The sequence below is a fragment of the Dendropsophus ebraccatus genome, chromosome 3 (genome assembly GCF_027789765.1).
Source record: "Dendropsophus ebraccatus isolate aDenEbr1 chromosome 3, aDenEbr1.pat, whole genome shotgun sequence".
NCBI classification, from domain to species: Eukaryota; Metazoa; Chordata; class Amphibia; order Anura; family Hylidae; genus Dendropsophus; species Dendropsophus ebraccatus.
This window is the reverse complement of record NC_091456.1, coordinates 76,530,705-76,557,420: the sequence shown is the minus strand read 5'-3', so window position 1 is coordinate 76,557,420 and position 26,716 is coordinate 76,530,705. Positions and strand designations below refer to the sequence as shown.

General features: G+C 41.8%; 1 protein-coding gene across 1 annotated transcript in view; it reads right to left on the bottom strand.

The window, feature by feature from the left end:
- Window positions 1-26,716, bottom strand: part of MLLT3 (MLLT3 super elongation complex subunit) — an 87,801-nt gene that overhangs the window by 49,172 nt on the left and 11,913 nt on the right. Inside the window, exons 3-5 of the mRNA XM_069963492.1 lie at window positions 24,015-24,158; window positions 20,331-20,453; window positions 13,255-13,857 (exon numbers count right to left, since the gene is read on the bottom strand). Coding sequence (XP_069819593.1) covers window positions 13,255-13,857; window positions 20,331-20,453; window positions 24,015-24,158 — 870 coding nt within the window. The remainder of the gene's footprint in view (window positions 1-13,254; window positions 13,858-20,330; window positions 20,454-24,014; window positions 24,159-26,716) is intronic.

The window sequence follows — 26,716 nt, the reverse complement described above, 5'->3', positions numbered from 1 at the left end:
ATATATAAAATCATCAGGCCGCAACATAACAAAATAAAAAAAAAAATGTGAAAGGGTCTGAAGACTTTCTGAAGGCATTGTAAATACCTTAACACATTCTATGCACTTTATATGCACATAATATATACTATAAAGATATTTATAGCTACTTCTGTTAAATATTACACAGAAAAGAGTAACATTATAATATTTAATAATATGGCAATGTGTTACATGGCTTTCTACAACTAACAGTTTGCAATTTTGTAATAGAGAGTTGTAAGGACAACACATATGTACAAACTGGTTCTAAGCGCCACAAATGGTGTTCTTCTTAATTTGAGTCAAACTACTTCCTCTCTTTACACAGCCCTTAGAATTTTTGTTGTGAAAGTAATTAGTAACCAAGGGGTCTAGACTGCTTACTACACAATAGAGTCTCCACATCCCTGATTGGGGACCCACTGTTCCAAAGAGAATTACATTTACTTCATTGTCGAGTTGGCCATTGACAGGAGCCTTGTCATTCAAAACAAGAAGATGAACAACTGTGTTTTCCAGTGTTCTCCAGTAACTGGTCCACCAATGCCTCCAAAAGGAGTTAATGCAGCCAGGTAGCAGGGTTTGCAGGCATTAACAAAAAATAAAAGGACATTTAATATAATCTGTATAAACACTGCTTAACTTGGGAAGTATGGAAAAATAAATTGTCAACTAAAATGGATGGACTAAATAAAAAAATAACCGAGCACTAAAAAAGCAATATAAAAACAACATACCATTTCCAATAAATTTACACAGTTTCTAGAAATAGGTTGCTTAAGAAGTTTCCTCATTTAGGCTGGGTTCACACTATGTATATTTGAGGCTGTATTTGTGAGGCTGTATAGCAACCAAAACCAGGAGTGGATTGAAAACACAGAAAGGCTATGTTCACATAATGTTGTAATTGAGTGGATGGCCGTCATTTAATGGCAAATTTTTGCTGTTATTTTAAAACAGCGGCCGTTATATTGAAATAATGGCAGTTATTTACCGTTATATGACGGCCATCCACTCAATTTCAACATTGTGTGAACAGAGCCTTTCTGTGTTTTCAATCCACTCCTGGTTTTGGTTGCTATGAGGACCTGACTTGAGGACCAAATACTGCCTGAAGTATACAGTGTGTGAACCCAGCCTTACTGCGCAAATAAAAAAAGACTGACAATATAAATGGCAAGTAACTTTTCTGGTACTTAAACTATTAGAATGTCCGCTTGTTTTATATTGAGAAAAATTCCTCAAATGTTTTACTGGCACTATCATAAGCTGTAGTGTTGTGTAAGGAGCATATTCACGCAAGGAGGTGACGTGTTAATTCGTAAATTGTAGAAATGTTTACAGGCTCAGTTCTAACTAGCCATAGAAGGAGTAAAACGTCATGCTGGCTGTACTGTAAAAGGCTTCAAACACTATTTTACAACCCAAGAGAGCAACCATAGAAGATAAGGTGGTTAAATGAGATCCAAAGGCTGCTGAAACAGCCAGCATAATTGTGCATCCCCGGGGCATATTTTGTTCTTAGCTGATCTTCACAAAAGAAGCAATGTCAGGAAATTGCAGGCATTAGGTGGCTGTCATGATATTAAGTGAAAGTCATGAATCAGCTGCCACCACAATGATGTTACATTGTGAATGGTACTCCGATGAGGGCTGCAGGACGTCAGTCAAGTGGTGAACTTTCAGTGGCAATGCTTGAAGTGCACCACTGGGACATTCTCAAGCCAAAATGTTAATATAGAATGATACTTTCTACTCCATGGGGGGCCGAGGAGCAGAACAGAATACTTTACTAGGAAGAAATAACACAAAATTCTTTTCCAAACGGGTGCAGAGAAAGGCTGGTCACATGAGATCTAGAACAATTAAGGAGGTTCAGTTGCAACAACATTGTTAATAGCAAAATTGTTGGAATAAGTCTACAGAAATAAAGTGTATTTAATGGTGTATTTAAGAAAGTAAAATGGTGGATTTAAACCACAACTGGATCAGTTATAAAACAGCAGTCCGCTTCATACCAGCATGTACTGTACATTAAACTGACACAGCTCTGGGGGCGTGACCGGAAGGAGATGTGAGCGGTCGCATGAGCTGAGAGCTCCGTTCCACACTGCCTGCATATAGCGGTACCGCCCGCTCCATCGTGACCCAAACTGCCTGCGATGACCAGGAGGGGCTCCAGGAAGCTAGTGGTGAAAAATCTCCGCACGGTATCACCCGCTGCAGCCACCCTGGACACGTACCTGCGGCCCAAGACCTCCCAGCAGGGATCCAAGATGGCGCCGACTCCTGTGAGGAGGACGCGCCGAGCTTCAGACCCGGGTTCTCCCTCAACGGACCTTCTCCTGCAGTCCCAGGTGAGAGGAGCAGAAGGTGGCACATCCCATGCTGCCCCGGCGGGGGCCCTTGTGGGGGCGGAGGGCGCGGGGGCGAGTGGATTATGCCCATCTGCCGCCCCGTTTGTGCCAGCAGACCACGTGACAGGCCGGGAGCATGTGGGGAGCTCAGTGACTGCCATATCAGACCAAGCGCCACAAGACCCCAGAGACTCTCGGGACCGGGGTTACATGCAGGGGACAGCTGCATTACCGCCCTTGCCCCAACGCCTCTCAGCACAGGGGTCGCATGGCCCTACAGACACGGCGCCTGCATCATGCACCGCAGCAGCTCACAAAATGGCCGCCCAACGCTCCACTCACCCTCCTAGATCCACAACCCCTGATGATCAAGGAGACTGGTGGTCATCTCAATCTACCACTTCAGATAAGGAAGACACTAATACCCTGCCTGCACCCCCTTGGTCTCAGTTCCTGCATAATTTACCGACTAAAGAGGACTTTAGAGTGCTTATCACTGAAGTGAGAGAGACCTGTAAGGCTGAAATAGCTGCAGTCCGCCAGGATATACAATCCATGAGACTGAGAATTGAAATGGTGGAGGATGATCACGATAACACGCGCAAATACGTAAATGACCTTCACACTACTATTTCTGCGCAGCAAGCGATAATGGGGGACTATCAGCGACATCTAGAAGACCTGGATAATAGAGGTCGCAGACACAATATACGCATCAGGGGCCTCCCTGAAGCCACCAGGGATGCCGACATAAAATGCACAGTGGAAGCTATATTTAACCAGATTCTAGGCGCTCCGCCACACCACAGAATACAACTAGATAGGGCTCATCGGGCTCTACGACCTAGGAGTGCATCCTCCCTGCCACGTGACATTATCTGCTGTGTTACTGACTATTGTATTAAAGAGGCCATCATGGCTAAGGCCAGAGAACTGAGAGATATAGAGTTTGATGGTGCCCCCCTACAGATTCTACCAGACCTCTCATGGATTACTCTACAAAAGCGGCGGAGACTTCGCCCGCTATTGCAAGTATTACAGGACCTAAAGATCCCTTATAGGTGGGGCTTCCCATTCAGTCTCACAGCCAGGAGAGATGGCAGATCGGCGACCTTGAGAGTGGCGGAGGACTTGGAGAAGTTCTGTAACACCCTGGACATCTCTGCCCCACGCCTGATGAACTGGGAGATGGCGCCCCCGCCCCCTCCGCCCCCGCCGGTGTGGACGCCGGCGCGAGAAAGGAGGAAGCGTACGGCACAGAGATCTCCCCAGCACCGCCCGAGATCCTCTGGTCAAAGGAGTCCGGACTGACTCTATCACCGTTTGTGCCGGTCTCTCCCTCGCTGGGTCCTCGAAGGAGTTCCTTGATTGATTGTTAGTTAACTATAATTTGGGTCTTACTACTTGCTTAAATACCGCTCTAGTTGATAATATAATGTTTTGGCAGTGTTGTGGAGCCGGAAGCGCGGCTCAGTTTCAGATTAGTTATTATGGTTATTCAGTTACTTGCTCTCCTCCTATTCATTTCCCCCCTGAGTCCGCTGAGAGATGACGAGCCCTTGGTCTCTTATTGCTTCCTCCTTGCTGGGCCTGAATTTCGGCCCTTTCTTATATGGGCGGCCGTTTCTCCCCGGACACCGAGGAGATACGGGTTATCTCTTTGGTATAACAACTTGTTTGCTCTTGTTTTTTGTTTTAACGGATCTATCTGTGACTTAACTGTTGTGTCTTGTCCAACCCCTGGTCTTGTCCTTGGTATGTCTTCCCTTTTGTACCCACAGGCATTCCTAACCGTGGTTTGGTCCTGGATTAGAAGGAACGGAACACTAGCTAGATCAGTTTCTGGCCAGACACCCCATGTCTACCGACAGGTGAGGGCTCGCTGGGACCTTGACCTGACATTTCACTTGCCCTACCATTTAGGGCCTGCCTACAGTAAGACATTTTTGAGCGTTGACCGTTTGGACCATGGTGCGATTACTTAGTTTTAATGTGAAGGGTCTCAACTCTGATATTAAGAGGAGATTGCTTCTGAAAGAAATAACCACATTGCGGGCTGATATAGTATTCATTCAGGAAACGCACCATGACCAGTCGAGCAACTTCAAATTCGCCCACTACAGTTACCCCACAGCTTTCTCAGCCCCAAAGGACAAAAAAAGGGCAGGAGTGGCTATACTTATTGGTGCCAATTGTCCGTTCCAACTCTCTACCAGCGAACTGGACCCCCACGGTAGATTTATTATTTTGACGGGGACCTTGGGAGGGACTCCAGTGACACTATGTAACGTCTACTCACCTAATGAGGGACAGATGAGGTTCCTCTCGGGGGTGTTTGCTAAACTCTCCCGTCTCCCCCCGGCCTTACTCCTGGTGGGTGGGGACTTTAATGTTGCTCCTTCTGAGACTTGGGATAGGCAAACAGTTTCTCAATCACAACCGCCACGGGGGACAACCCATTTAGCTATGGCCTTCCGCCGGCTGATTAGACAACATCAGATGTATGACCTATGGCGAGTATGTCACTCTATGGAAAAAACCTTCACTTTCTTTTCCCATCCTCACTCCACTCATACACGCATTGACCTCTTTCTCAGCAACATTCTGGGCCTGAGAGCTACCTCGTCCTCGGAGATCCATTCCATTACCTGGTCGGACCATGCTCCAGTGACCCTTGACCTATCCCTTCTTTTGCAATCCTCCAGGATATGCCATTGGCGCCTCAACGAGGGTTTGCTGAAGCATCGTCCGCACAGGGATGCCCTGGCGGAAGGGTTAAAAGAATACTTCCGCTTAAATGAAGGTAGCGTTAGTTCCCTGGCCACACTATGGGATGCCCATAAAGTAGTATTTCGGGGTAATTGTATCTCTCTTTCCTCCCGTATTAAAAAAGACGCGCAGTTGCGTACTGCTGATCTGACTCAACTTTTACGTACAAAGGAGGCCCGTATGCTTCGGCTTCCCTCCGTCCCCCTACTCCGAGACATAGTGGCAATACGCAATGAACTGAAGGACCTGGCCGTCTCTAAGGCCAGTCGCCTCCTTTCATTTACGAAACATAAGTATTATGATAAGGCCAATAAGGCCCACACGCTTTTGGCATCTCAACTGCGAGACCAAACCGTTAAAAAAGCTCCATACGTTATGAAAGATGGCCGTGGTAATCTCCAATATGATCCCTCTGGTATTGCCACTATCTTTGCGGACTACTATACCTCTTTATACTCTCTCCCTACCGCCCTCCCTGACGATCCCCTGGACAGGAACACTCTCCTCCGGTCTTATCTTGACTCTTGTGACCTGCCAAGGCTTTCCCCCGCTGACCTGGACTCTTTGAACGGACCCATCACCATGGAGGAGCTGGAAGAGGTAGTTAAGAACCTCCCGTCTGGGAAGTCTCCCGGAACGGACGGTCTGCCATATGCATACTATAAATCATTCCATGATATTTTGCTGCCTCACATGCTCTCCGTATTCAACTCATTTTTGAGTGGCGATGAGCAAATTCCCTCCATGATGTTGAGTTCATTCATAACAGTCATCCCTAAACAAGGAAAAGACCCCTCAGACCCTGCTAGCTACAGACCTATCTCCCTGCTCAATGCCGATTTAAAAATTTTTACTAAAGTGCTGGCACTGCGTTTGGGGGCCCTCCTGCCGAGCCTGATACATGCTGACCAGGTCGGGTTTGTGCTGAACCGACAGGCCGGTGATAATACAAGACGTACCATCGACCTAATAGAGGTGATGAATAAAACACACTCCCAGGGCCTTCTCCTTAGTCTTGACGCAGAGAAGGCCTTTGACAGACTAAGTCTGCCCTTTTTATTTGCAGCCCTGCAGTCTTACGGGATTTCCGGGCCTTTTCTTCAAGCGGTGCAAGCTCTCTATGTCTCCCCTACAGCCCGGGTTAAGATGCCCCATGCTACTTCCTCCCCTATTCCAATTCATAACGGGACTCGGCAGGGATGCCCCCTCTCGCCGCTCTTATTTATTCTGAGTATAGAACCGCTGGCGGCGCGGATACGTCTGTCTCCTGATGTGCAGGGGGTCCAGGTCAGAGATAGGGAGTTCAAGTTGTCCTTGTTTGCAGATGACATTTTATTGACTTTACGGAACCCCTTGGTTTCCTTGCCCAACCTCCATACCTTACTGGAGGACTATGGTGCTTTGTCTGGTTACAGGATCAACTCTCATAAGACGGAGGCCCTCCCGGTTAATCTGCCCACCTCCCTCATTAGACTCCTCCAGCACTCCTACCCCTACCGTTGGGTGCCTTCCACCTTAAAGTATTTAGGGGTTAACATTACCCAATCCTTCCCAACACTCTATAAACATAATTTCCCACAATTTTTCAGAGAGGTCTCAGCACAATTTACTAAATGGTCCACCCTGCCGTTGTCTCTGATTGGGAGAATTAACGCAGTTAAAATGAATATTCTACCCCGTTTTCTGTACCTACTGGAGACCCTCCCAATCCCTATACCAAATACGGTTTTACGCAGGTTCCAGGGATCATTGATGCACTTCATCTGGGGTGGCCGTCGCCACCGTATAGCCAAGACTGTAATGTGTTCGAGACGGTCTTCTGGAGGCCTCTCGGTGCCGAATGTACTTCTTTATTACTTAGCTGTCCACCTTCGGAGGGTAGCCTCATGGACGTCCCTACTGGCCTACAGTAAGTGGGCCGAAATTGAAAAATTATGGATGGCTCCGATTCACCCCAGTGAATTGATATGGTCCCCGCAATACCTAGGTACCACAGCTTGGCTCTTGGGGCCTATGCGGCACACTAGAGACATTTGGCTAAAAGGGGATAGGGATCATTCTCTCAGGGCTCAACCGTCTCTACTTACCCCCTTTCTGTACACCGACCTCCTCCCAAATAGTTATGACCGTGCCACTATATTCCCATGGCAGACGGCCAGACTGTTCCACTTTGCGGATATAGTCTGTCCTATTAAAAGACAGGTCCTGCCTTTCCAAGCCCTCAGGGAGCGATTTGAACTGCCCCCAGAGGCCGCACTATTCCACGAACAGGTGTCTTATTTCGCTTCAGAAATCACAAACAATAGGCCGTTCCCAAAACCCACGAGCTTTGAGCTTCTTTGTAAAAATGCCTCGTCCACTAAGGGCCTCATCTCTGAGATCTATGCTATCCTTGTCACCCACACACCAGACAACCAGATACAACACTCATACATGACCAAATGGGAGCAATACTTACATAGACCCATCCCCCCCGAATTGTGGCAAGTGATTTGGTCCCAAGCAGCCAAATCTTCCTCCTGTATCACATATAAGGAAAACCAATACAAACTCCTCATGCACTGGTATCATACCCCTGACCTCCTCCACCGCCTGTTTCCTACCACTCCCTCTACCTGCTGGCGCTGCGGTGCGGATGTGGGCACCCTCCCACACATTTTTTGGGACTGCCAGGCTCTGAGGCCTTACTGGGTAGCATTCCAGGGTTTCTTGCGAACGATTCTCAATGTGACCATTCCTTTAGACCCCCTCACATACCTACTTAATGTGCCTCCCAAGAACATGCGAAAACCTGTGGCCCGTCTCCTCCTCTACTTGCTTACAGCAGCTAAGTGCCTAATAGCAAAATACTGGAAGCAGTCCTTACTCCCCTCAGTGGTGGAGCTCATCAACAGGGTACAGGAGGTCAGGAGATGTGAATACTTATCTGCCGCTAATGAAGACCGTGTGGAATCCTTCAACAAAGTGTGGTCCTTATGGGACGCTTATTATGAACTACACCGTTCCGCAGCTAGTGTTCCAATGCCTAATGCCTAGCCCCCCCCCTTACTGTACCTGTCCTGTTGATGTACGTCTGCGTTGCCTCTTGTTATTTGTTAAATGTAGTTTGTGCCGACCCCGTTCTGTGGGATACCTGATCATATTGGGTTAATTTGAGATTCATTTCCCTCTGTTGGGAATTCTGAGATCTATTTACCTGGGCTTGGATGTTATTTCTTTATTCATTTACAGTATAATTGCTCTCAGTATTTCGAGCCTCCACGCCCTGACTGCTGAAGGCACATGTATGTACTTACTTTGTTATTGTTGCATTTTGTTACTCTAATGACCATTGAATGGTTATAACTATGTTATATGTTTATGACGAAAAACCTCACATAAATAAACAATTTATTAAAAAAAAACTGACACAGCTCTGTAAAAAGATGCATACCTTAACATGTTTTTTGAGGGTGAGGTGAGGTGGGGTGAGGTCATTCTCCCAACCCGCAAACCCCCCCCCCCCCCCGCAAACCCCCCCCCCCCCCCCCCCGAGTTGTAAAATCATCACAATTTGGGAGGAAATGCCTTCTGGTTGGGCTCAAGAGGTCAGTCTCGCTGCTCACCGGTTGAGGGGTTTTATATAATATATTACAGTGAGCGATTTTTAACGATTAACGACTAACGATTAATGATCGCAAACGAGATTGTTTATCATTATCCTGAAATCGTTTACCATATTACACAGAACGATAATCGTTAGTTACGATTGTTATTGCAATCGTTACTATGATCGTTTATTCCTTCTGATCCCAGAACAACAATGAACATTGTGCAATTACACTGAACGATTAGTGAAAAAATGCGGCACTTGAGCGAACAAATGTGGAATTACAGCGAACGATTAGCGAATTAACGATAATTTTAGGTCCAGATCTAAATCAACATACGAACGATTTTTCGATCGTTGCCTACAATTACACAGAACGATTATTGTTTAAATTCAAACGATTTAATGATTTTTCGCATGATATTCGTCCCGTGTAATAGTACCCTTAGTGCAGAACGCAGGCTTCAATGACAATGGATCAATCCATCCCACTATACCACCAATGACATGCATTTACTGTGTTCAAATAAGTAGAGTTAAGTAACTATATGCAAGCTTATAAAAGTAATTTTCTTCTTAAATGCACGCAATGAGACTTGTACACTAGATGTATGCTCTTTTCCATTAACGCTATGGAAATAATCAAGCTGCATACAGGCCTAAATTATACAGCATATCATGGGAAAGCGTAACAAGGATTTCCTAATCACAGTGTGAATTCTATTGTTCTTCACTTCCGTCACAAACTGTTCATTCTTCACCAACAACATTAATTATGATATACAACTGTTAATCATTGTTGCTCACAAAGTTCTCACTTTCAGAAAAGCCAGAGCTGAACTCTCCCAGAAATAGAAAATCAAAATGTTACCATACCAGTACCCACAGTAGAAACACAGATAGGGGTTATTTGTTTTTTTTATGCAAATCATCAACTTACAAAAAAGTTATTTAGTTTTCTAATATACAGTATCCTGTCTAACCAAGGCTATTTCAGGCAAAAACACAACAGCTTCTACTCTGATGTCTCTGATATTACACATGGTACAACAGAGTGTTGTACCATGTTAGCCAGAATAATCCAAGTGATGGTAAATATTTTCATTTCAAAAGTAATACTTTTATAGGCTAGAAAAAAAAAAAAAAAAAAGGAATTATATTCACAAGATTTTTTTGGGTTAGCCAATAAAAGGTATCACTCTTAAAATCTGTGGGTCCTTTTTGACACAAGTGTTTGCCACCAGACTCTAATGTGTCTAGTTTGCAACAATGTGCCAGTCTGGATTCCAGGCTGGTAGGCTCGGGGTGCGCTCACACTGCAGAATCCGGGCTGGATAAGCCGCTGCAGATTCCACCGCTCGCATCTCTTTACCTGTGCCATAGACTCCATTCTATGGTCGGGCGGATTCTGCCGTCTGCCCAAAGAATTGACGTGTCATGAGTCTATAGCATAGGCAGAGATGCGGGAGGCCAGAGGCAGAATCCATGGCGGGTTATCCGCCTGGATTCCGTAGTGTGAATGCACCCTTACAGTGGATTGCTTTATATACTTGTTTGTTTGAAGTAAACAAGGCTATTTTGATTTACTGACAGCAAAAAAATATCTTTAAAATTGACAATGTATATAAAAAATATATAACCAAATGGATAGTCTGAACAAAATTCTGGGAAGGAATCAGAAACAAAGACCAGCTGTTTGTCCAATTTGATTTATTATCTGTCTCTTTTTAATCTGTTTTGTGTTTTTGGCGCTCACGCAGCCTAAATCGCATCAGTGATGGAGCAATGTCTGATATGGATTTTAATTGATATGAAATAAAGCAGCAAGCTTTTATTCAATGCTGGTCACATACTTTTCATTTACATAAATCTCCTTCAAAAAACATCAAAATGTTGGGTTAGGAGTCTGGAACAGGTTCAGGAGCTGAGCTTGCCCAATACACAGTGGGTGCTAGCTGTGACACATTACGTATTGGATATTTTTACTTGTTTTTAAAAAATAATAAGATCACACCAAGGGGACTGAGGATTTTTATCAAATAACTATTTTTACAGGTGAATTGGATAAAATGCCAGACACTGTTTCCAATCGTATGACTGATATAAACTGAGTAAGAAATGATGTGACAATGTACTGTTATTACAGATTACAGTCAGACAACACATTTTCTGAATATATCAAAATTTGTTTCTTGAAGATAGGAACCACTATTCGTGCGAAACAGATAACTAAACTATTTCATGACAAGACATGACATTAACATTAGGCCAGTGGGACTGGATGTCATCCAAGGCATCAAATACAGATTGACTGATAATATATCGTAATAAAATACCATAAACCAAACCAAATAATAAACTTGGACTCAATAACCCCACTAGCCACAACAATCTACCCATGTACCCTAACATTGGAAACAGACGAACAAATAAAAGGACAGTATTTAGTGGTCATATATTTTATAATAAACTTCATTAACGATTCTGATGAGGGAAAAAAACCCTATACTGATATTGTCCGACAGAACAATGCCAAACAAGTCTGCAATTAATTTCCACCTAATAACAGAAATGATACATAATAACATTTTGTCATAAAGAAATTGTTTAATGCTTTAAATAAGGTCTCTATCGTTACAGACAAAAGATTTTATGTCACTTAAGTAAAGATGGAACTACTAGAGGTGAGTGAACTTGCCGAAAGTTCCAGTTCGCATGAACCCAAACAGTCGGCGCTTGAATCCAGCTCCCAAACATAATGGAGTAAATAGAACTGTGAAACTGTTAGATGTTCATGTAAACTAGACTAGGCAGTCTAAACATGCACCCTTATTTACTATGGTGGTTTAGGCGGTTTAGAAATCTGGCATACCTTTAGACCAGTGCTTCTCAATTCCAGTCCTCACCAACAGGTCATGTTTTGAGGATATCCCATACAAAGAACACCTGTGAGAATACCTGATGCACTGACTATAATTATATCACCTGTGCAATACTAAGGAAATGCTCAAAATCTGACCTGTTGGTGAGGCCTGAGGACTGGAATTGAGAAGCATTCCTTTAGACCATCGGTCTCCAAACTCCATGGGCCGCCAGCTGTTGCAAAACCACAATTCCCATCATGCCCGGATAGCTCAAGTTTTGGATTTGGCTGCCCAGGCATGATGAGAAATGTAGTAATTTCAATAGCTGGAAGGGCATAGTTTGGTGACCAATGCTTTAGACTATCTAGTCTAAATGGATACAATTTATTGGTTGGCTACTTTTTATGCCAAAAATGTGCATCAAGCTCTGATGCATAGCACTGCATTTAGGCCATGGCACTTTCCAACAAAGCCAAACCTGTGGCCATACAGTCAAAACCCCTTTTAGGACAAGGCGCAAAACACATCAGACATGGGGTGCAAGTTGCAAAAACTAGTTTTAGAACTCAGTTTATCACCCTCAAGATGTTACAATGCATAGCAATACTCAAAGGTGTAACCCTTTTAAAGTTGTAATACAGAAAGTTGTAAAACAGAAGACACATTTTTATCAGTTTTCATTTGGTCTACTTTTTCTATTTTGTAATACTAAAACCGTGGATCCTCTGAGTAAATAGAATACAAAGATTATTAATTTTAGCATACACACTTCCTGTCTGTGGAACACAATTTTTTATACTTTGAACACACGGTACTGTGATAATAGCACAGTTTGGAGTAACACCAAACTAAGAAAACTTGCCGAAAATGTTACCCCAGGTGACTGAGACACAGTGATCCTCTATCCGACTCATATACCCCTCCATGAGGCCCCAGAAGTGGCCATAACAATGTAAAGGGCACTGTATAATGCATATCAAATGTAAGTAAGCCTGCAGTTTATTTTAGAACGATGATGATCATTCAAGCAAGGTAAAATTATGGTTATATGGAAATTAGCTATAAAGTTTTTGTCACTTGCAAATAAAATAACATAAGATCGCTTAACCAAACATTTAAGCAAACAAAAAGCTTAAGAGCTATGTAGTCAATCTGTTGTTACAAAGACCATTCAGAAAACTGGTTTGCACAACCTGTTGAACTCTACGCAGTATTATAAATTCTAGCCTCCGTAAGCAGATAGAAAGGTGACTTGACAAAATCTTTCTTTGCCATAGTTTTTTTCCCTATAAAACCAGACAATGAAAAAAGATATTTTCTTATAGGGTCCATTCATACGTACAAGATCTGCAGCAGATCTGATGTCACAGATTTTATACTACAGACATCAATGTAACTAGATGACCAAACACTGCGTCCAATCTGCTTCAGATCCTGTATGTATGTGTGAATGTACAAGAACCAAAGTATAACCAATATTGGCCCAAAGCAATAATAACCCATTATCTGACAATTAATCAGGTTCCCCAATAATTCTAATAAAACTGATTTAATGGTAAGAAAAGATGACAAATAATCAGGTCATTATAGTTACTTTTTCATTAACCTATAAGCAGAAAACATAGTAAGAGGAAGCAAATCCTGCATACGATACCTCTGATTTAGATGACATATTATCTTCCATATCTGTGTCATTCGGGTCTACAATGTCTTCAAAAGGAGGTAGCGACACCTTCTTCTTATCCATAACTTCACTTTCAACTTTTACTTTCCCAGGTTTAGGCTGAGATTTGTCTTTTAAAGATTTTTTCTCTGAGGGGGGCAATATAAGTAGTGAGGAATTGGAAAAAGTTTTAAGAGAAGATTCAGAGTTACTTTTCCTCCTTTTTCTCGTCAAAGGGTCCTCTGAGTCCACATGTGATGGCCTCTTACTGGAGACCTTCTTTTCCTGTTGATGCCCACTCGATACAGTAAGAATATTATTGTTCTCACACCGGGGTTCTTTTGACATGGGTTTGGGTTCCTTAAAGGCCATTTTAGGGACAATTTTTTCATCCTTCAGGGGTTTGTTTTCTTTGGGTTTTTTGGATGATTCTTTGGAAGATTTAGTATGTTCCCTGGATGGTTCTTTGAAGGCACTTCGATGTTCTTTTGAGTCTTTTGATGATTTCTCCTTGTGCTCCTTTGAAGATTTGTGTGGTTTAGATAAGCTAATTGGGTTGCTGTTACTGTTTACACTAACTGGTTTACTTGGGTCCTGAAAGAAACAAATTTTAGTTTCAAACATGAGAAATGTGTACTGTAGGTCTTTGCTGATGTCTATGATTAAAGTAAGATGAACATTGTAACATTTCTACCAAAGGCTGGGTTAAAGGGGTATTTGCATCTCAACTAATATGGTTAATCTTGTAGGGTTTCCCAGGACTGGATCCATCTTTTCCCAGCACCTGGGGAGAAGCGGCACGGAGCGGAGCACACTTCAAAGCCCCACAGCCCAATGAACGGAATACAGATAGGAACAAATTGCTTCAATTCGTTCCTATTGTACATTCGCTCATCTCTAGCTAGTATAACTAAATGTAGTAGATACATTTATTGGCGCTTCATAGAGAAATTAAAACTGGGTTAGAAACACAAAGTTCTTGGCCGGCCTACAGCTGTTTTACATCCTGAGTTGATTTGTGGTGAAAGTTATTTATTATCTTTTACATTTGGCTGCACAGTGGTCCCCTTAATGGTGTGTTTACAAAGAGAGATTTATCTGACAGATATTTGAAGCCAAAGCCAGGAACAGACTATAATCAGAAAACAGGAAAGACAGATTTCTCCTTTGGTCAAAGCCAATCATGGCTTTGGCTTCAAAAATCTGTCAATTAATACTATCTGTGTAAATGCACCATTAGTTCCAATATTAATTGGTTTCAGGACGACCACTGTATGTTGAAGATCTTGATCTTGAGATCAAATCTCTATGGAAAACTGGTAATTGGTTCTGAAGCCCCAATAATATCATCCCAAAATAGGAAAAAAAACTGGATTTAAAGTAAAATAAGCAGATAACTAATATGGTGCCCAAAGGAGCAGCTCATCCTGGCCCAGGTAAAGAGCAGTTACAGGACATGTAGTATCACACTGTATTGTAGGAGGGGGCTAACTAGACAGCCAACCAGTGCATGCACTTCAGTAATACTGGGGTTTTACCAGTGAAATGGCCACTTTTATTAATTGGTCACCTACCTATTCACATGTGCCACAGCTCCTTGCTGTCTGTAGCATTGTATAGCAAGTCTGGTCTCATGTTACATTGGTCCAAAAATGACAATTGTATGTTTAAAATATTGTACCTGAGGCCATTTTACTGTAAGTTGAGGGATCACTGCATTTCGTTTGTTTGTTTCGAGTGTTTTTGTGGAAGAATGGTCCAAACTCACACCTGAGTAATGCCTGTCACCAGCTTCTCCATACAGAAAGCATCTTGAAGCAGTCATTACTAACAAAGGCTTTTGTACAAAGTATTATATAAATTTTAGTAAGGCTGGGTTCACACTGCATTTTTCCAATCCATTTTTTCATCTGCTTTACTCAAAAAAATGCGTGCACATTTTTTTCGTGTACACAATAACCTGGTCGACCACATATTTGTGTACGCTAATAGAAAACAGATGCGTTTTGATCCATCTTCAAATCGTTTTTCTTTTTTTAGAATGGAATTAAAACTGATGCACGCAAATGCATCTGTTTCTTAATCCTTTTTTTTTTTTTTTTTGCATAGAACGGATGAAAAAAAAACTGATTGCAAAAACGCAGTGTTAAACCAGCCTTGGTGTGTTCAATTTTTTTTTCTGTCTCATTTCTCATTTTTACACCAAACTTAATTTATATTGGTTGTCATCTTATTTTTTTTCTGTTATATATAGATGTATACTGGCCAGACGGAAGCAAATGTAACTCAACCTTTGTCCAAACAGACCCATGAGGACACATCTAGCGTGTAGTTTGGGAGCTTTCCTGGCATACTCACTAAACATATGTGATATGAGGTTAGTAAACTAGAACTAGCAGTAACATTTGTTTGCACTGGAGTATAAAAGGAAATATTTAAATAGCAGGACACCATCAATTCAAGAAGAAGTGGTGAAAAGTTCAGTAAAGGAGGGACAATGCTTTTCAGTTTAGTGGATATGGTTTGTGACAATTTCTAATCATTTGTTCCCAATAACTTGCTCTTGAACACAGAAAAATGCATTTGTGGTTAGTTCTAAACCCTATACAAAAGAGTCAGAAGTGGTTCTTATTACTTATCTGGACCTCAGCCATCACCATATAATGCTAAATCTACTTTCTATAAGAGCACATAAAATAAAATTGCTCAATGACTCATCCAATCTACTGTTCTTTTATTCTCCATAGCTTCTAAAGATGAGCTGTATAAAGAGTAAGTGCTAAAATCTCCTTTTGCTTGAGACATATGAACAAAGAAACCGTCTTATTAATTCATGAGTTTTATAAACTGCAGTGGTTTGAAAATGGTAATAGTTTCTTTTATTTTGGCAAGTTCCTTTTTTTTAAAAAAAACTAGTCAAAAAAATGTCTGGTTTGGTGAGCGTAATACTTGTCCAGCTGCTGTTTTCTGTAGTACTGTTCAGTTTTGAATGCAGATGTCTAGTTTGATGATGGAATATCCACACTAGCTCTGCAAGTTAATGGCCTGATGGTAATGACTAAGAAGTAGCCATACTTCCTCTCCATCCTGATGATAACTCCAGGATTCTCAAGACAGTGGCTAGTTAAATTCAGATACCACTGCAAGCTGCTAGGTCTCCTTAGGGGCCTTCTATGTGGGCCTACGTTCCTGATACTGTGTCACTCAGTGCCCATAAGATAGCATAGGCAGATGTTCATTTCTGTGGATGTAGGATACCCTTCTTCCAACAGCTCCCCAGCTGAGTATCCTAGGGTCTGGGTTCTGTTCCAAACCAGAAGTGTGCGCCCGTACATCCAGAGATGGGCACATACCACTCCTGGCCACCATGACAATTGCCTCGTTGGTACCCCACCATCTCACCTAGCTAGACAACATAGATGTGCTGTGACCGAGGGTTTCTCTTTCAGCACAAAATCAGTCCCAACATGTTGCAGAGTCATGATAAGATAGCATGAAAGACCCCTCCAATCTCTACAAAAAGAGGGCTGAATGTCCCTGGGGGCTAGGTTCACACTATGTAACTGTGCGGCTGTATTTTTTATGCGGCTGTAAATGTGCGGATGAAACTCCGGCCGTGGGAAAAAATAGACATGCGGCTCAAAACATACGGTCATTTACTTTAAAATCTGGTTCAACTAAAAATAACAAATAAAATCTTAAGAAAGTGATGCAAACACCTCTGGATGCATCTGGGAAAGCAGAGAACACAGTTTACATGAATTGCTATTACCGGGGTTTGCGATCCTCTGCACTAATGCCGATGTCTCTCATGGTTAATCTATTAAAATAATAAAACACATTTTCGTTGTAATAAAGTGCCTTTCGTTGTTCAATAATTAAATTTAAACTAATCCATCATTTTGCAATTAAATATACTGTTAAAATATATATATATATAAATAAATGTATATTTATATATATATTTATTTTTTGACAGTATATTTAATTGCACAATGATGGATTCGTTAGAATTAAATTATTGACCAACGAAACTGAATTTATTTCATCGAAAATGTGTTTTATTAATTAAATATTAATTAGTACAGGAAGCTCCATAAGCCGTTAATTCATATTGCCGGCAAAAGAGCATTCTGTACTAATCATCACTTTACTTTAATGAAAACATCAAATGTTTCTTCTAATTATGTTATCACAATAGCATTATTAGAAGAAACATTTAGAATTATATGTGCGCTCAGCTGATTGGCTGATCGGCTGAGCGCACGTATAATTAGCGGGTCCGCAGCACAGTGACTTCATTGTGCTGCGGACCAGCGAAGAGGACACATCGTGGTGAGTATAGAGCTCTCCCCACCCCCTCCCCAGCACTGCACCCCTCCCAGCAAGGAAGGGGGGGTCAGTTAACCCCTTCCTTGCTGGGATGGGTGCAGTCTGACATCAGTCTGGCCCCCAAGGGGTTAAGGGGGATGCAATACATCCTCCCTTAACCCCTTGGGAGCCAGACTGTAAGCAGCGATCTGTAAAGATGCTGCATACTGTAAGGTGCACAACACCGCTCACAATGATGGGTGTTGTGCTCCTGTTTGTGTGTTTTTTGTGTGTTTCTCCCTTTTGTTTTTCAGATATTGGTATCCTGTGGATTACGTCGGATTACGTGGACTACGTCGATGACCAGCGTTTTTAATGTTTTTTTTTTAATAAAATAGTCAATGAGGGGTGTGGGGGTGTTTTTATTTGAATAAAAAAATTTTTTAACTTGTGTCTTGTCTTTATTTCTTTACTTTATAGACTTAGTAGTGGAAGCCGTCTAATAGACGGAATCCATTACTAAGTTGGGGCCTAGTATTAGCCTTTATAAAATGGCTAACACTAACCCCCTATTATTACCCCAGTACCCAATGCCACCAGGGGTACTGGGAAGAGCCGGGTGCCAGTGGTCCCGGAGCGTCAAAATTGGCACTCCTGGACCGGGCGGCAGCAGGCTGGTAAGATTCAGGCTGGGGAGGGCCTAAACCAATGGCTCTTCCCACCCTGGTGTTACCAGGCTGCTGTCGTTTGGTTTTTAACCCGGCTGGTTATAAAAATAGGGGGGACCCTATGCGTTTTTTTTTAATTATTTATTTATTTAAAAAAAAACACAAAGACACAAGTTAAAAATTTTTTTATTCAAATAAAAACACCCCCACACCCCTCATTGACCATTTTATAAAAAAAAAAAAACATAAAAAAAAACGCTGGTCATCGACGTAGTCCACGGAATCCGACGTAATCCACAGGATACCAATATCTGAAAAACAAAAAGGGAGAAACACACAAAAAACACACAAACAGGAGCACAACACCCATCATTGTGAGCGGTGTTGTGCACCTTACAGTATGCAGCATCTTTACAGATCGCTGCTTACAGTCTGGCCCCCAAGGGGTTAAGGGAGGATGTATTGCATCCCCCTTAACCCCTTGGGGGCCAGACTGATGTCAGACTGCACCCATCCCAGCAAGGAAGGGGTTAACTGACCCCCCCTTCCTTGCTGGGAGGGGTGCAGTGCTGGGGAGGGGGTGGGGAGAGCTCTATACTCACCCCGATGTGTCCTCTTCGTTGGTCCGCAGCACAATGAAGTCACTGAGCGCTGAGCGCACATATAATTCTAAATGTTTCTTCTAATAATGCTATTGTGATAACATAATTAGAAGAAACATTTGATGTTTTCATTAAAGTAAAGTGATGATTAGTACAGAATGCTCTTTTGCCGGCAATATGAATTAACGGCTTATGGAGCTTCCTGTACTAATTAATATTTAATTAATAACACATTTTCGATGAAATAAATTCAGTTTCGTTGGTCAATAGTTTAATTCTAACGAATTCATCATTGTGCAATTAAATATACTGTTAAAATAAATATATATATAAATATACATTTATATATATATTTATTTTAACAGTATATTTAATTGCAAAATGATGGATTCGTTAGAATTAAATTATTGACCAACGAAAGGGACTTTATTACAAAGAAAATGTGTTTTATTAATTTAATATATTAACTATTAAAGGCATTGGCATTCGGCATCATTGCCGGCTATTTTTGAAGTACTCCGTACGGACCGCCTGTCAATCCTCGGCCGCATGTCCAGCGGCAAACAATGGTCTTGTTCCTTTTTTACGGGTCCGTTTACGATCGGGCCGTAGATTCATACATAGTGTGCACTGTGCAGCCGTATATCCTATACTTTCCAGCGTACGCATGAACCACCAAAAATAACGCTGCACAATTACAGCCGCAAATACAGCCGCACAGTTACATAGTCTGAACCTGGCCTTAGGGTGGTATTACACGGGCCGAAAAGGGCCCAATAATACCTGTAAACAAGTGCCGATCTGCTAGATCGTCGCTCGTTTACTGAACCTATTATACGGCCCGATAATCGTTTAGCAAGAGCTGCAAGGACATCATTACCGATGTCCTTGCAGCCCTTGCTAAACTGGCATACATTACCCATCTACGTTCTAGGGCTGCTCCTGCCGTCTGCTTCTCTCTGGGTCCCCCGCGCGCGCTTTAGCTTCACTTCAGCCTGTCAGCTGATAGGCCGCTCAGCCAATCACAGGCCGGGACCGCCGCAGCCTGTGATTGGCTAAGCGGCCTATCAGCTGACTGGCCGATGTGAAGTTAGCGCGCGCGCGGGACCCCTGGAACGTGGATGGGTAATGTATATCGTTAGTCGCTGCCCGTGCACCGCTATTACACGCAGCGGTGCGCGGTTGGTGCCCGACAAAAATGGGTTCTAACCTATATCAACGATCAACGGCGAATCGTTGCATTTATTACACGGAGCGATAATTGGCCGTTTGGGGCAAATTCGGCCGATTATCGTTCCGTGTAATAGAGCCCTTAGTCTCTAAGTTATGGGCAAATGGGAAGGTATCTGACACCCTTGAATATTAATATCTGATATATCTTTTACAGGGTCAACTATGCAAGCTTACACACAATGGGGCCAGATTTGAGATTACAGAAAAGTGTTCTAAACAAAATACAGATCACAGATGTAGTGGAAAATCTCACCTTGGATCCATGAGATGATTTGCTCTTCTTTACATCTGAGAATGATAAAGAATTACTGGGGAGACTGGGGAGATGAAGACTGGTGCCTGATGAAAAGGATGACCCTTCAGACATAACCATGATCTAAGGTTGGAATTATAAGAGGGAGGGGGAAATGACACAAAGAGGATTATTTTTCCCCCATTCACAACAATATGTTTTATTTATGCTTAAAAACCATACAATGATAAGACATAAACCCATTTTCTATACAAACACACAGACAAATAGGAGCTTGGAAAAGCCTCTTTGACTCCTTTTACTGTAGAATAAAAGCATTTTTATGTGTTTTGGAAGCACAGATTGATTAATGAAAGGTACCAGGGAGGAGATTTATCAAAGGGTGTAAAATATACACTGGTGTAAACTGCCCAAAGCAACCAATCACAGCTCACACTCCGCTCTGGTACACACTTTGATAAATCTCCCCCAGGTGTTTTTTTTGTCCAAACAACCATCTAAGGGCTTATTCTCACGTTCAGTGAAACTCGGCCCCTACGGACAGGTAAGCAGTGTAGTGGAATGTATCCCCGCCCAGCATCATTTATCAATATGATGCAGGAACATAAACAAGGAAACTTTCCTCTCCTCGTGCCTCTGTAGCACCGTTCCTGGGTAACGTTCACAGCAGCCTATGAACTGCAGCTCTCTAAGATGTAATTTCTCACACCCCGCTGAATTATTATCTCTCAGCCAATCAGTGACTGAGGCGGAACACCACACCAGGTACCAGGTTTTCAGCAGAAGATTATGAACGGGACCTGGGAGCGCCGCAAGGGAGGCATGAGTAGTCATGCTGAGTTCACATTTATTAACTAACTGTGGGACTTCATCTTTAATAATTTTTTTAAAAATCCACATAATAGGATTATTCTGTGGAATAATCCGACATGGCATGCTTCAAATGTGTCTCATATAAAGAATAGGGTCTATGTCCATGAGGCTTTTCCGTAAAGCATGTCACTAAACGCTGTAAAAGACAGTTAAGGCAAGATGGCAACCCCCATAATAATGGACTACACATAAAATAAAAATATATATATCGATATAGACAGATATGAGATAGATAGATAGATAGATAGATAGATAGAATCAGAAAATAAGAACATGTTCCAGTTTCTGGATCTAATCAGTATAAACAAATAATTTGCTTTAAGAGACTGCCATTTCCCCCTCCTTTCTCCTGCATAGTTTGTCCTGTGTATTCTTCTTCTCTCACATCTTCTGTTTACAACATCCTTACGGTTTTTACGGCTGTAAAACAGCACCAATCAGCAAGGTCAGCGCTCGTTTGCCTTGTCTTTACAAAACCTGATTACTGACATGGTTGGGCTGTGAGAATGCTTGCTGCTTAGTTTATGTGGGCTTTAAAATGATTTGTTACTAAATGCACATTCTCTGGACAAAAAGATGTGCGTCTGATAACACTCACTGATTTTACCTGCCACACAAAAGATCAAATCTGCTGGCAAGCAGGCGTTTGCTCGCTTGTCGGCTGATTGCTGGCCCTTTTACATGGGCTGATTCTCCTCACACTGATGGAAGGGAAAGGGTGACTACTGTCACCTCCAGGAGCAGTGTACCGTCAGGTTTATGCCAAAAGCAGCATAAAAGGAATTATACAAACTCTGCAACAGAAACAGAGTTGGACTTTTTAGAAAGTTGGTTATTTTTGCATTTAGAAAGTAAATTAACATAGTTGTCTATGGCCTTTAAACAGCCACTTAGGCAAGACTGTGTTATGACATATATGTCTGGTACTACCATTTAGCTTATTCATAACATATTTTTCTTCCACTTTATTACAAGCATTATTTAAAGGGAAACAGTTATTGAGTAAAAAGAGTCAAACCTAATGTTACAAGAGAAACTATTAACTAGTCTACTTTTATTACGTTCAACCACTGTGCCATTTTTGTTAGAGTGCACTTTTTGTTGATATGCTTATTGATTCACTGAGGTGGTACTTATTAGTGTCAAGATTCACCCATTGCCTCAACATGAAGATTTATCATTTATGTCAGATTGGTTGATCAGTGCACTGAGGGGCAAAGTACTGCCCCCACTGCACATAAGGTCTAATTAGCACATTATTAAAAAGAAAAGTAATAAAAATAGTAAAGATTAGTAATAAATGTCCTGTGCCCTATAGGAACATAGCAGCATGGCGTAAACTTTTGGAAAATATTTTCAAACTTTCAAAAATTACTTGTAGTAATTAGCTTGCATTTTTACAAACTGAACTTTGTTTTTCATATTTAGATATTTAGTAATAATGGTTTAAATTATGTTTCAACATATTACCCCAACCTAACATATCCAAAAGATTACACACAGAAGGCAGTGTAGTGTGAATAAAGGCCTTTTACCGCAATTTTTTTTCAACAAGCCTAACATGGGGAAAGCAGATTGGCAAGTACAAAAAGCAACAGTACGCAGAATTTGTTTCTTGTAAAGTACATATAGAAATGATGAGGGGAACTGTAAGCAGCATTAACATGCATTCAGTTTATTGTTGTAGCTACTTCTGTTTAATTGAAATAAGATTCATTCTCTGACTGTACGCCATTTCCTACTAAGCCAATGCTATAGTGCCATTCCTACATTATGTGAAGGCCTATCCGCACTCATTTCTGACTGTCTGCTGAAAGAAATTGCATATTAATCCTTGCTTCGGTAGTTCATTTTTACTAAGAATTAAAATTTAGGGGAAGAGCAGCAAAGGGAAACAGACAGGCTGACAACCGTAATATATTCCCTCTAACTAGGATAGTAATCATTAGAAAATCTACTACTATAGGCCAGACCTGTCTCATTTGTCATCTTGGAATTTAGACCTGCTGTGAAAAAATGATAAAGATATCAACATACTCTAAAAGCGATGATGTACGATTTAATGGAACTTCTTTACAGATTGCATTCTACTTTATTTTACAGCCCAGCAGTGATTCGCTCTAGGCCAATCTTTCAGTAAGTCCCAGAGTCCCTTAATATGGTTCAATTAATCTCTCCTTCCTTTTTAATGCTCAGTTTCATCGGCACACATAACAAGGTGACCCATTATGTAAAGCACACAGTAGCTCATTTCCTTTGTGGGGGAAACATTAACCTCGAAAGACTCCTGGAAAAAGCCATGCACTTTGTATTGGATGTTTCTGGAAAGGCACCTTGTGTTTGCTCACCTGTCCCTTTACAAACAGCAAACACTTAGCTTATCTTTTAATTGCACTAAGAGCCAGTTTATTGCACGTCAATAAGGCCCTCCGACATTTCTTTCCTGCAGCTATCTCTCATTTGCTATGGAAATATCATTTAAAGTTAAATTAAAATGTTATTACTGTGTTTGTTTAAATTATTTGGTCGTGGACCATGTATATACTTCATTAGTAGCAGTTCTCCAATAGTTAGAAGGTATTTTGTTTATTACTGACAAGGTAGTGTCTTCTCAGAGAGGTCTTACTGCACTAACAACATTGAGAGAATAAAAAGCTGTCTAATAGTAACTGGTCTTTGTTGTCTGTAGCAACCAATCAGAGCCCAGCTTTGTTATTACTTGAGAAGTTTAGAGAAGAACAGACTAAAAGTCACTGTTTACTAGGCATTGAAATATGGCCATGAATAAATGGTACACCTTTCTAGACTTACCCCTCCGGCTTTCAGCAATTTTCTCCTAAACTCCTCAGTGGGGTTATTAAAGGTAAGCTTTTCACAGCGTAGATGGTTTACAGGGGGGTGGCCTTCAAGGTGCAGAAAGAGGTCATAATCAAAACGGACTTTCTTAGGCTCCTCCTGTGAAAAAAGAAAATCGCTCATTGATGGAGTCTGTAAAACGGAAAGTTTACAAATTGACAATTTGTAAATAGACTGAGAAACCATAATGTTATAAGTGATAAATGCGTGAACAATAGATAATTGATATAACAATGCACTTAGACACAGTGTTGATTGATACTAGGTTTAACCCTCAAAACATAGTTTCAGTTACCGGTAAGTGTAACTTTTCTCTACAAATGTCTTAAAGTGAAACAATCTTTACCATTTTGCTACTAAAGCTACTAGCAGCACTGATAGAGGTGCTCAAATGCTCCATTACCATGTCTTCTGTAGTAACGTTATCCGCTGAAACTCTTATTCCAGCACGTAAGGCAGGGAGAGAGACGGGAACTAGTCATTAGGGAGGAGGCCAGGCTAGTCACCAATCTCTGCCTTACAGCACGTTTTGTAGGGTTGATTGACAGGAAAAGAGGCCTGTTGGGATGGTAAAAACAAATGCTGCTGTATGCCATACCGCAGGATCTGTTTATTTATGTATCTATTTGTAGTTAACATACAAAAAGGCGTGGTTGACGTTCTTTGGTACGTAAAAATTAAACAGCATACTTAAAAGGATATAATTAAGTCCCTATTACACTAAACGATTTTCAGCCGTATTAGGCTGATATCGGCCATTACGGCCGATAACCGTCTGGTGTAATAAAAAACAACGATAAGCCGACATAACGATGTCTTCTGATTGTTGCTGTCGTTTGACTTTCAACATGTTGAAGGACAAACGACCAGGATAGCAGTGATCTGCTGCCGTCGCTCTGTGGAATAGGAGCAGGGACAGCAGACCGCTGCTATCTTCAATGGAAGATAGCAGCTCGTTTGCTCCTCAATATCACCTTATATTGCCAATATCGGGGCTTAATACAGATGAAAAAAATGAAGCGTGAACCTAGCATTACTAAATAAAAAAAAAAAAGCTGAAGATTTTTTTTATTACCCAAAAACCACATTCTAAAGCTAGATTCTAGAGCGCTGTACAAATGTTAAGAGGTTAAACACACAGAATGTACAAATACAGAATGTAACAAAATCAAGATCCTATCCTATTAAGGCCCTATTCCATGGGCCGACATGCTCCTCACTTCCCGCTCGCTGCCACAGCTATTCCACGCGGCAGCAGCGAGCAGGTGACACCGGGGGGGGGGGGGGAGGCTGCCCGGGTGATCACTAGATCATCTGGGCAGCCCGTAGCATACAGCATTGTCTGCTGCTGCCGCTCCTATTCCGGGGAGCGACGGCAGCAGATCGTTGCTGTGTCAGTCATTTGTTTTTCAACATGTTGAAGAACAAACAACTGCAACTATTAGCCGGCATGAACGATGTCGGCTGAACGTTGCCTTCTATTCCACAGGATGATTATCGGCCGATAATCGTTCCATGGAATAGGGCCTTTACACAGAGTGAGCCACAGCAGACCATCACTGTGCTCATCGTTTCATCTCAGCTTGTTGAAAAATCACGATCAGCCGACCTTTTAACAAGCCCTATTACACCAAACAATTATCGTGCAGAAGTCGGAAATCCGTCAAATACGGCCAAAAATCGCTTCATGTAATAGGGCTTTTAGACTAGCAGCACATGATGACCAAAGTCACTGATGGCCAGTGCTATTCAATGTACAGTGATTGTACTAGCTAATCAATGATGTCAGGTGTGAAACATGTTAGGGGACAACATGAAAGGAGTTGGGTGAGGACGAGGAACAGATAGAAAGTGAGGAAATTATTGTTAAATAGTTCAGGTTTAATGCTTAGAAAGGCAATAAAAGTAATCACAAAGATGAATAGAGCCAAATAATACCATTAGATAAAAACAGGCCAAGCTTCTCCCAACTCGATCTAGCAATTGGAACGCTTAAAAATCTCAACTGTTCATATGTGTGTATGACTTCTAAAGTTGTTTTCCCCAAAAAACGATCGCATCAATTTAAGACTAGTTAGGTTATAACTCTCAGAATATGAAACTTTTCATCTCAGTATGCACCTGCCCCCTCCAGAGTCCGCCAGTAAAGTCCTCAGAATACAGCACATGGCCCTCATTCAGACTGACTATGCAGAAATGCCACTAAGTACAGAGATTAAAATTACATATTAGGAATCAGGGTTATACAACCTATTCAGTCTTAAAGTGACACTGTTGTTTAAAATTTTCTTTTTTGGGGGCAGAAATCAATAGTACAGGCGATTTTTAAGAAACTTTGTAATTGGGTTTATTAGCCGAAAAATGCATTTTTATCATGAAAAAGCAGTTTGAAACTCTCCCACCTGTCTTTATAGTTCTCTATGGAGAGGGGAGGGGTGGAGGGAGATGACGCACCAAAACAGGACAACAAAGAGTTAATTTACAGCTACATCACTGAGCTATCTCCTCTGAAGTTAGCAGTGACCTCTCTGACCTCTGAATAGCGGCTTTCACACAGGTCCCGCTGTGTAATCCTCTGTTCTCTGCTGGCGACTAATCTCCCTACTCCCCTCTCCATAGGTTACGCAGGGCTCGACTGATCGGGTCGAGATTTCCTG